We start from the raw sequence: 12,508 nt of genomic DNA, 5'->3' as shown, positions 1-12,508 counted from the left end.
GCTTTCTGTGCAGCTGAAGGTGTGGCCATCTCATTAAAGTCTGCCTTCTTCCCATTGGGATACACTTTTGTATGAGCTGGACATGAAATAATCTGTCTAAGGCTGCATAGCTGGTTAGCAGTATAGCTATGATATAAACCCATGTCCGTCTCATTTTAAAACATTATTAATCTTCCACTACACCAAATTGTCTCTTCTAAAAGTGCATGTTTTCTGTGTGACCGCTTAAAATATAAATGGTTTTCATCTATAAATCAAAATTATACAATATTAAAGAAATCTATTTAGAATTGAGTTCATTGAAGTGAAACAAACCATATACTGGTAACAAATTCTAATCAGAGTTGATATGTTTTTAATATTGTTTCATTTTGGAGGTGATAGTTATTAGTGGTTATAAAGATAAAGACCTACAACACAACGTGCTAACACAAACGTGGAAAAAACCATCAAGATCTCTGAAGGTATAATGCAGCCTTTAATTTCTGTGTGCATAGTTAGAAATTATCTGAGAGGAAAAGCACATCAACAGCCAGGAAGAGATGTAAAAATGTGTTATTAAGAATGAGGAGCTCAGGGTTATATAGGATGTGCTACTTGAGGATACTGGAGATCTCAGAAAAATAGCCAGAGGATTTTAAGTCTTTCTGCACTGTTATTCTGTTTATTCTACATTCCTAATAAGGTGTGTGTGTGTGTGTGTGTGTGTGTGTGTGTGTGTGTGTGTGCGTGCGTGCGCGTGCGTATATGTTACTAGGATTGAACCCAAGGGCATTCTAACTCCAAGATACATCTCTGGGCCTTTTTAATTTTTGTTGTTTGAAATATGGTCTTGCTAGTTTTCTGAGTATCTTGTGAAGTTACTGAGACTGGCCTTGAACCTGTGATTCTCCTGCCTCCCAATTACACTGGAATTGGGATTCCAATTACACTGGAATTCCAATTACACTGTAATTCCAATTACACTGTAATTCCAATTACTGTAATTCCAATTACACTGGAATTACAGGTGTGTGTCACTATGCCTGACTATGAGAAGCCCTTACATAATAGTTCTGAGCGCCTTTTAACACAAGAAACACTGTGTTTTAGTGACTAGGACACAATGCAACAAAGAAAAAGTAAACAAAATACACTATCTGTCATACCAGCAAGCATTATAAGAACTTGCACTTTATTTGTTTTTTGCAAAACTTTAAATAAAGACATGGAAGATATAGTGCATTTTCAAAGTTTTCTTTTATTAACTTCCTTATGGCTATTATAGTACAGCGAAATTACAGTGATTTTTATTTTTTGCAATACTGGAGGCTGAGACCAGAGGATTGAGGTTCACAGACAGCCTCAGCTACTTAATGAGGCCCTCGCAACTTAGTGAGACCCTGTTTCAAAATGAAAGAATTAAAAAATAGGGCAGGGGGTGTAGCTTGGAGGTCGAATGTCCCTGGGTTCCATCCCTAGAATATATATATATATATATATATATATATATATATATATATATATATATATATATATATATATCTTGCTGTTTCTAAATTAACATATGGGCATATGTTAAAAAACCCTAAAATGCTAAAGGTTAAGTCAAATTTATAGGCTACTTTGCAATATTTTTTCAGAGATGGAAAATTGAGCAGTACTTAAGTGCTTCACTTAAAATTATAAAATTGCCAATGCACTCGCATAAGAAATAGACTCATCTGTCATCAGGGTTGGCAGAAATAAATATTGTATGTGGTATCACACGCTGGTGATTTATTGACATTGAAAACTATTGAAACAAACACATTAAGAAACCTCATAAGACAACTTTTACGCAAAGAATAATTTTACATAAAATATCATGATTTTTAAAATTCTGCTATAGTTTTTATTAGAAACATACTTATTCTTCAAAGACAAAGTTTACTCTATAAAGTAAGTGTGGTTTTACACATTGATCCCCAACGGATTAATTGAATAAATGAAACTCCTGTTACCAGTAAGCACATGTGAAAAGACAGATAATGGGATTCCTTTATTCACTTTCAGATTTTCAGAAGATGCTGGTTGGTTTTCAAGAAGGCTTCTAGCAAAGGACCCAGAAGGTTAGAGAAATTTCCAGATGAAAAGGCAGCTTATTTCAGAAACTTTCATAAGGTAAGCCACAGTCCCAGGCATCCCTGGGGAATAGCTGGACCCCTGACAACTCATGGAGACATTTCTTTGATAGATGAAATATGCAGAGGAAAAAGATTCATGGCCGAGATAAAATGTCCCTATTCTGATAAAATGCAGAAGTTATTTTTCTTCTTTATTTTAATCATCTGCTGTAAATTCCAGTGTTACCTCTGCAGAATGAAAGACTCACTTTAATTGCTACTTTGCAAAATGAGATGACTCATAACTCCACCAGATCATTTTCTAAGGTGCTGAGTAGACATTTCCCCTCTGTTCAGGTTAATTGTGCATTTGTTACCTTGATTTAAAATCTGGGCAATATTTAGAAGATAAAACTTTTGAGGCTAGTGTTGGCAGTGCTAATGATATTGTTAACGTATATGGCATTTGCTGTCTGGTCAGCTCTTTGACAGGAAGTGATCCTAACATAGGCTTAATGATGTGACTTAGACTTGAAAAATGAATTATAAATTTTCCAGGAATTAATATAAAATATAGCCCATTAGTAATGATTGAATACTGAGTAAAATTATCTGGCTATCACATCAAAACACAGGTCAGTATCTTGCATTAATACAGAGGACTCATGATTGGTATTTAGAATAGAATAATATTGCCCACTCATAGGCAATATTGTAGAATAGATTGTATTGCTTGAGTAAGCTCAGTAGACATCATTCCTCATTATTGTTAATGCAGCATAAGTTATTTTGGGCGATGCAATAAATTTTTACTTTAAGTGCTATACATCTAATTTCTCCTTCATTAATAAGAGATCACTTGATAGTAATATACTAACCAATCTTATAAAAATCGCTTCCAATCATGTATATTAATACCTGTCCCAGATAAGCAAGCTTAATATTTGAGTTATCTCTATTAATAGATTTGCTGCCAGAAAATATAAGTTCATGTTTGTACCCAACTATCTTTCATCTGAAACATTAACATACTCTAGTATTCTAACCACCTATCAGTATTGGTAATGTGGATGCAAATAGATATGGAGTGTCTCTATACCATGCATTCTGATCCTGTTTAGAGAACAAAGATACATGAGAGACTGTCATTGCCTTGAAAAAACTTGAATCTTATAAAAAGGGCAAAATACACCTATAATTCAATAAAAAGTATACCAAGAAAAATATAAATAATTTGCAATAGAAAGTATTTTGCCCAATATAGAGTTCAGGTAAAACTTCTTAGCAAAGGTGATATTTGAATGGCAGGACTGGTGGTAGTGACGTGTTTGCAGGATGAAACAACAGTGAAATAATAAATTTGTTTCCAATCACATAAAAATTACTTTAAGTGCTAATAAAGTAGACATTAAAATTCAAAAGGGAAAACTATTAGAATGTAAATAAATCCCAACAATGGACTGTCCACATTAAATAAACAATAATTTGAATGAAAAAAGACAATTAAAATGGTCATTGTTGTAAAGTTGGAAGAGAGGCTTTAAGTCAGATAAAATAAATTCTATAGAGTATTATCAGAAATAAAGGGTAGCTTTATAATAACAAAATTAGTTATCAGGAAGATGTACAAATAATAATAATGATGGGTCTAATTTTAGGGCTTCAAATTACCTGAGACAAACATGGCACATGTACAGAGAGGAAAATTCCTCTGCATTGAGGGTTGTAACCAAATTTCCTTCTCATAAATTGATAGAATTGCTGATGAAATATATCAGTAACAACACAGGATCATACACACAACCATTTGTACACAATCGATATTTTTATACCAATGCGCCAACCATTTACAGAACACACATTCTCAAGAACACTGTACTTTCAACAAGCAGACTATGCGGTGATTTCTTAACTACATTGAAAATGATTGAAGTCATATATAAAGTTTCTCTGACCAAAAATGATTTAAATTAGAAATGAATAATGAATTGGATATTTGGAAATTCAAATATTCCAAGAATCAAAGTAGGTGTTTCACAAACTAGTGGCAAATGCTCTAAACTGAAAGGTAAATGCAAACATTAATATGTATGAAATAAAACTAAAACAGTGAGTATGGGACCGGGCGTGGTGGCGCATGCTTTGTAATCCCTGCGCTTGGGAGGCTGAGACAGGAGAATCACACGGGTTCGAAGCCAGCCTCAGCTACTTAGTGAGGCTGTCGACAACTTAGTGAGACCCTGTTTCCAAATAAAATATAAAAAAAGGTATGGGAGTATAGCCTAGAGGTAGAAAAGCCTCTGGGTTCCACCCCTAGTACCACCAAAAATAAATAAATAAATAAATAAATAAATAAATAAATAAATAATAAAACAGTGAGTATGGGGGAAAGTATAGGTTTAAGTTCTTACATTAGAAAGAAATAAAGATTAGTGCAGATGTCAATGGACTAGAAGACAAAATTGGAGGAAAAGAAAAATTTTATCAAGCCCAAAGCTGTTTCTTTGGTGAAAAAAAACCTCTTAATCCCCCGTCAAACTTACCAAGGGGGGAAAAAAAAGATTAGGAAATGTAGACGAGTTATCACTACATATTATACAAACAGTAGTGGAATAACAGTACAAACACATACTTTTATTAAATGTATAGCCAAATATCTGGCAACTGGTTTAAAACGGACAACTTCTTGAAAGGTCCAAACTACCCTAGCTCTTTCATTACCTCAGTATCTTATACAACTATTTTATATTTAAACCCCCAAAAATTCAAGTTCATATTTTTTATGCATTGAAAACTTAAGCATATTATAGAAAGAGGAAAAGAAATGAAACTAAACACTTCCAAAAAACATAAAATGAGGAAATTCTTTTATTAGGCTAGTATTATTCTAGAACAAAACTATACAAGGAACATTAAAAGAATACTACTGAAAATTTCCCCGCAAAAAAATCCACGAATCTAATTCAGTAATAAGTAAAATGATTACATATTATGATCAAATGGGGCATATCATAGAAAAGCCTCTTTGCTTTAATGTGAAAATCAATATAAACTTTAACAATAAAAATATATATAACATGATCCTTTACATCAGTGCAAGGGGTAAAAACACTTGACAAAATTCAACATTCACTCATTATTCATAACTCTCAGTAAACTATGAATAGAGTCAATTTCCATAAGGTGAAAAAAGGTACCTAACAATACTTGCAGAAAAGAGATAAGTGTTTTTTTTCATTCTGATATGACACTATTCTTTGGTAAAAATGTTTGCTCCCTTCCAAACCAATTATGAAACCAATGAGTGGAGTGAATGTCAGAAATTAATATAAAAAAAAGTCAATTGTATTTCAATACTACCCGATGACATTTGGTAACTTATATTTTTAAACTCAGTTTATAATAGTGCTAAAAATAATTATGAATACACTTATCAAATATATGCAAAAGCTTATACACTGAATATTGGGGAAGATAGCTAAGAGAATATAAATAGTGAAATATAAAATGCTATTGGGTTGAGTGACCCAAAGTTATGAGGTTGCAAGGTTTCAAAAGTGATAAATATTTACGATATTCCTAATCAAAATCCCAGGTGTCTTTTTTATAGACATTGAAAATTTTATACTATATATACAGAAATATGTGCAATCTACATGAATCCAAATGTGTTTAATAAAGGACAAAGTTGGAAATAGTGTACCAAAAGATATCAAGGCTTACTCTAATCCTGGCAGAGAGCATGGGAATGAGGTATTAAGAAAAGACATACATGTAGATCCTTGGAAAGAAGCAGAAGAGCAGAAGTAAACCTGGAATTATATAATTAAATTAAGACAGAGATAAGAAGATGAGCCAATGGGAAAAGCTTTCCTTGAGAAATAGTGCTAGAACAATTGAATATCCTTGATAAATAAGCAAACTTTGATCTAATTTCACACCTTAGACAAAATAAACTCAAAGCAGACAATTGGTCTAGATTGAATTCTAAACCTGTAAATCTCCCAGAAGTAAACATAGGAAAAAACATTTCTACCACGGTATAAGCAAACATCTCTTGGGACACAAACAGTAAAAAAAAAAAAAAAACCTTGCTAAACTAAACTGAACTGTATCAAAATTTAAAATATTTTCTCTCCCAAAGACCCAAATTATAAATGAAAAATGCAGTAGACTGGGAACATTTTTGATAAAGCATGTATCTGAAAGAGGCCATGTACCAAGGATATATAAATCTTACAACTCAATAAAAATAATGTAAATAATCCAATACTGAAAAATCAGCAGAATGGCAAGCACACATTTTCTAAGATGTGTGCATCTTATATATATTAACAGTATAATAGTGCACAAAACAATACAGATTTTTAGTTATGTGGGAAATTCAATCCAAAATGGAAAACTACATATCCATTAGAATGGCCAGACATCAGAGTCACGCAAACAAGATGGAGGTCATGGGTATAAAAAGCCGAGTCCACGTGTAAGCCCTTTGGTGTATTCATTTCGAGTCACCTCCCATGCCAGTCTGGTATGGAGCTGTATTTCTATTTTCTGTATTTCTATCTTTCTAATAAACTTCTTTAAATCTTAAAAAAAAAGAATGGCCAGACATATAAAGACTGAACATAACTAAAGTTAGTAATAATTTAGAGCAACTAATACTCACATATACATAGTTGAAATATAAAACTGTATAACAAATACAGTTTTGGAGAGCTTTGAGGGTTTTTTTTTTAATGTATACATCAGCCAGGCATAATGGTATACCCCTGTAATCCCAGTGCTTAGGAAGCTGAAACACGGAGGATCACAGGTTAGAGGTCAGCCTCAGCAACTTGGTGAGGCCTTCAGCAACTACTGAGTTCAAAATAAAAAAATAAAGTTGCTTGGAAGTAAAATATCCCTGGGTTCAATCCCATATATCACAAATAAAACAAAACAATATAAAAGAAAAATATATACACATCTATTAGGACATTTCACTTTAAGAAACTTATCCACTAAAAATGAAAAAAAAAATCCACTAATGTTTAGTTGATTTACAAAAGCCAGGAGTAAAAACCACCTCAGCATAGAAAATACTCACAGTTATTATTAAGCACAGTATATCAATGGAATGCCACTGAGCAGTAGGAAAGGACGACCTAGTGACATACAAAATATCAGATTATCGGTTTGTGCTGAGTCAAGGAAGTCAGACCCCAACAGTGCACATTTTAATGATTTCATACTTATCTGCAGTAGCAAAAAGGAGAGCACTGATTGCCTGGCCTTAAGAGTAGTGGAGGATGGTGGTATAGATGAAGGATTGCATACAAAGGGCTGTGAGGGCGTGACACATTTCAGGGATGTGGAAATATCCGTCATCGTATAGCAATTATAGTAGTGTTAGCAGGTGAATACAGCTGTCAAAACTCACTCAGTTGTTTACTTAAAATGGTTGTAATTTGTGTGGGTGAATCTTTGTTCAATAAAGTAATAGGGGAAAGGTCATCCCAGAAAGCAGATTATTGAGGAAGATCAGGGATCTTAACCAACTGTACAATGGGCCACCCTGCAAGCTCTAAGCTCTAGCTTCTATACACGGCAGCTGTGTGAAGTTGGATTAGCCATTTATCCTTCAATGTATTTTGTGTTTCTCCTCTGATAAAGTAGGATTATGATAGTACCTACAGCAGAGGGTTATTATAAGGAATAAATGGCACCATAGGCAGAAAGTGAGATTAAATGTTCCTAGGTACTATTCACAAATGAAATGTACTGCTGTTCATTTAAACACTTAAAGTGGCTCTTCATCTAGAGGAAGTTGTGGTGAGCCTCAGTTGTCATTAGTTCAGGCCAGATATGATGCTGACTTAGTGAAGGTTTTGGTACTAGCTTTAGAGGTAAAAAGACACATCTGGGGTATGGTGTGCTAAGATGACAATAGATACTTATGGGTTAGATAGAGGGATGGGTGAAAGGTAATAATTACAGGTGATTCATGGGCTCAGACTTGAGCAATGGCCTCAAACATGATGAAGTTCCTGGAAATGGGAAGCCTAGAAGAGCTGGCTTTGTGGAAGAATCACAAGATTTTACTTTCTATGTATTAAATTTGAAATATATTAGGCATTCAGACTAAAATGTCCAGTACTGGATTAGATAATTAAGAGTGGGTTGGAGTGAGAGCAGACCATGCTAAAGTTTTAATCTGGTTGTGAACCACATATTGATATTGATAGTGTTGTATTCACTAGCACTGGCTGAAATACACTTCAAGGGAGAATAAAAAGCCAAGTAGCATTCTAAAATGTGGATGATTAACAAAGGAGGACAAGCTGGGATGGAAGTTTGAGAGCAACTTTAAAATTAAAAAATATCAAGAGTGGCCCATTTTCACCACTAGAAAATGAGGAACAGATGGCCATCTATGTTTAACGTCATGGAGAGACTAAGACAAGAGATGGTTAGCAATAAAACACAGGAGAGTTGGGAAACTGGATAAAATCATGTCTTTGTGATATTGGACTAAGTTTTTTGGAGTGATCTCTAAATGAGAGGTGAAAAAACTGATAAGCAATTGTCTAAAAAGATTTTGAGCTAAGATACATAGTAGGCGTGTTTCTAAAATGTGACGTGTGTTGTAAAGCACATGTAGACTTCTGAGAATGATTTAATACACTGAAAATGTGATGAAGAGAAAGGACGCGTGTAACATGATATGGTCTTGCTTTGATAGGATCAATGACACTTTATTTTTTTTTTACCAGATAAAAGGTGACAGAATGTGAATGTGGACATAAGTAGACTCAGAAAAAAATTAATGTTAGAAAACTGAGTGTAACTTCAAAACCATACATGCTTCACATGCGTCTACTCCTTTATGGAAACTATGTGAGAAAGAACATGAGGACAATGGAATTGAGAACATACCAGAGAATCCCCTTTACTGCATTGCTGAGCAGATTTCATTGACTGTAACATGAACCTCCCAAAATCACTTTAAAACTACACTCAGTCTACGTGACAGCTAAAAGTTTCCTTTCTCATGGCAATGCAATGAATTTTTTCTTTTTTACTTTTTTTCTCTTTTGCTTCTGCTTTATAGCACTGGCAAGGCTTCATGACTTCAGTTTATTTTCAGTAATTTGATCTATTTTTCTGTGATTGACTGTAGACAGCAATGCTGAATGTAGACCAATCCTGATATGGAAGGGCATGGTTCACCAATAGTAAGAATTCTTAGGGTTTGTATTCAAGAAGGTATGTTCACAGTTCCTTCCCTCACCTTGATTTTATTTTAGTGTCACTTAATTCTTTTACCCACCTGTCTAATTCTATTACAGCAGTATTCTCTAGTTCCTTCACTCTTTCTTTTTCCTATAATCTTAAGTCAAAAAGCTGTCTTTTGCCTTATTTTTCCCTTGAGAATCTTCAACTAGATTTCTTCAAATTCTCTCCTCTTCTTGTTCCATTATTATACTATAATGCCACCTTTTGTCCCTCAAACATGATCTGTTCTTCAAGTCACCAAAATTGTATTCCCATTAAGCAACTCTGAATTGCTCAGATTGGAGCAAAACCTTGCGATGTGCATATCTGCTTTCACTGGGAGAGAGAAGTGACCTGCAGGTGCATTTGTCTCCAAGAGTAATTACTATTGTGCTAGGGAGGATCTGCTGAGGGAACTGCCCTCTTTATTACAAAACTATTATTAATCCCAAGTCATTGGCAATGAACGTAGCATGGTTATGAATGTTATATAAATTTTCATGAGACATCTAATACAATATGACAAGGATGTGATATTTGTTCTTCTGAGACTGCTTCTAGTGACAAGACAAACACTGAGGCTCAGAAGAGGACGCCAGAAGTTGCTCTTCTTGTTTACACAACAGGGACAATTGTTCCAGCCCACAGGACTGTGGTGAGGAGAAAGTAATATACTTGAAGACTGGAAAAGAGGGTTTGGAGTAGTCTTTAAATGCTAAGGATTTTTAAAATATTTTTTCCAGAAAACATTTATTTACTGCTAAGTGTTATTATAACTATTGTTTCAAAGTTTTATAATCTAATGATATAAAGGGTTTGTACATTTCTGAAGATAGTGAAATAGGATGAATAATAAATGTCAGGGGACAGTTGGTTCTACTTTTGGAAATTACAACTGTGTAAAGGATAAGACTGTTAGTGGGCCTGGCGTGGTGGCGCACGCTTGTAATCCCCGCGCTTGGGAGGCAGAGACAGGAGGATCGCGCAGGTTCGAAGCCAACCACACGCGCTGGCTTAGGAGACCCTGTTTCCAAATAAAAATGTAGAACTAGATCTGGGAGTGTAGCCCGGAGGTAGAAGGGCTTCCAGGAACCCCAGTACCACCAAAAAAAAAAGACTGTTAGTGGGGCTACTTTATAGATTTCTGTTTTAACAAAGCAGAATAACTCAGGAAAATGTATTGTATGAAGAAGTAAAAGTGTGATTACCAGTACTGAAAAGCTACATTGTGCAGGCATCTGAAAAGAATTTGAGTTATCTAGCATTGGCAAAATCCGGAAGGAGATCTAAAGTGGGGTAAGAAGAGCCCCAGAGAAACACGAGTGTCAGCCACTTAAGGGATACATTATTTTTAAGTTTTATTCGTTAAGCAGTAAAGAAATTTATTCATTGAGGAGTAAAGAAATTATGAAAACCTTAAAAGGACTTATCTGTCACTCTGAACCCCAATATGATGTGAGATGACAAGTTAACAATAAAAGTGTATTAAAAATAAAGAAAAACAAAATAAAAATAGAATGACTTGTGATGCTCTCATATATGTTCTGTTAGAAATTAAGTATTTAGCAATTAGTCAGTTATTCTGATTTTCCCTAAAATCCGCCCTACACCTTAATAATGATAAAATAAACAAATAAATGGAATGTTTTTAACCTAAGTAAGGTATTTCTAAAAAAATAAGCTAAGTACACAATTACTTCCTTACCAACTTTAACTTTGTATTATGCCCCATCTGGAACATGCATATTATAAGCTTATGAGTATTAATGGTCTCATTTAGACATTTGATATGTTTACTGTGAGAACACTCTTGCTGTATAAATCAATTTTATATGAAACTCTTATAAAATGGCATATACTTTTTTTAACTTCTTGGTAGAAAGAAATTTGAAATTCAAATTGCTAGCTACTGAAGGAAGTTATTAAAAATGCATTAGGGTTGGAAATGTAGCTGTATATAATTGTCATAACAGATATTCAAAACAAATTTATCCTAGATGAAAACTGAACTGAAGTAATTTACATATGATCGGCTAATATATTTTCCTTAATTTTCTAAGCAGACGAAAAAGAAACAGTTTATAGAAGTTTTAATGAAATAAATATAAGCATGTTCTGTAGGGAGGAAAATATAAATATAAATAACGTCCTGCAGAAAGATGAATGAAGCCGGGCGTGGTGGCACATGCTTGTAATCCCAGTGCTTGAGAGGCTGAGACAGGAGGATTACACAGGTTAGAAGTCAGCCTCAGCTATTTAGTGAGACCCTGTTTCCAAATAAAGTATAAAGTAGGTCTGGGAGTATAGCCTGGAGGAACCTCTGGTGGAACCTCTGGGTTCTACCCCCAGTACCACCAAAAATAAATAAATAAAAGAGAGAAAGATGAATGAAGGTAGAACGATATGAAGTTTCAAGAACAAAAATGACATAGTGTCAAAAAAGTGATGCTTGAACTGGGACCAGCCTCCTTTCTAAATCCCCTACCACCCGACACTGAAAACATCATCTCGTTCTACCTTCTTTCCTGGGGTTTGGTGTTGGCAGTATCCGTCTTCATTTAAAATAAACATCTGAGAGAGTCTAGGAAAAGATCAAAGTGTCCTTGTGAAAAATTGCTACCTGCAGCGCCTACCCTTAAAAAGCAACGTGTGGTCGATAAGTGTGTGAACACCATCATTTTGATTTCTTGAAGAAATGGCTCTGTGCTTGGATGAGTACACACTTGTCATGATGTGACAGCTGTCCAAGGGCTTGTGTCTCTCCTGACATCCACTGGAAGCTCCTGGAGCGAGCATCATTTATTTGGATAAACGTATCTTACACATTTTCGCCTTCATTCATTGGTACGTGCACCCATATGCAATCTCTTATCTTAAAGATGCTTTGTCTTCGTGTACTTAGCCATGGGTTGACAAGCACATTGTTTCTGGGGGAGTCACACCTTATCCCATCATGGGTCACTCTTCTTCCCATCTTACCGATTACTTTACTCATGTTATCACATACTAGTTACTCAGGGAATGCAAGGAAATGGAATGGTAAAAGTTTTTGTTGTTGTTGCCGTTGCTGCTATGTATATATATTAAATAACCAATGCCAATCTCAAAGCCAGGGAAAGGTGGGGGGACATGGAGGGAAATGTACTAAGAATTGCATTGCATGTACA

General features: G+C 34.6%; 1 protein-coding gene across 1 annotated transcript in view; it reads left to right on the top strand.

Annotated features, from left to right (window-relative positions):
* Positions 1-12,508, top strand: part of DOK6 (docking protein 6) — a gene marked incomplete at both ends in the record, with an annotated part of 403,347 nt that overhangs the window by 133,459 nt on the left and 257,380 nt on the right. Inside the window, one exon of the mRNA XM_080714802.1 lies at positions 2,035-2,142. Coding sequence (XP_080570928.1) covers positions 2,035-2,142 — 108 coding nt within the window. The remainder of the gene's footprint in view (positions 1-2,034; positions 2,143-12,508) is intronic.

The sequence above is a fragment of the Muscardinus avellanarius genome (genome assembly GCF_963383645.1).
Source record: "Muscardinus avellanarius genome assembly, chromosome: 17".
Lineage (NCBI taxonomy): Eukaryota > Metazoa > Chordata > Mammalia > Rodentia > Gliridae > Muscardinus > Muscardinus avellanarius.
The sequence above is the reverse complement of the archived record's forward strand: the minus strand, read 5'-3'. Positions and strand labels throughout refer to the sequence as shown.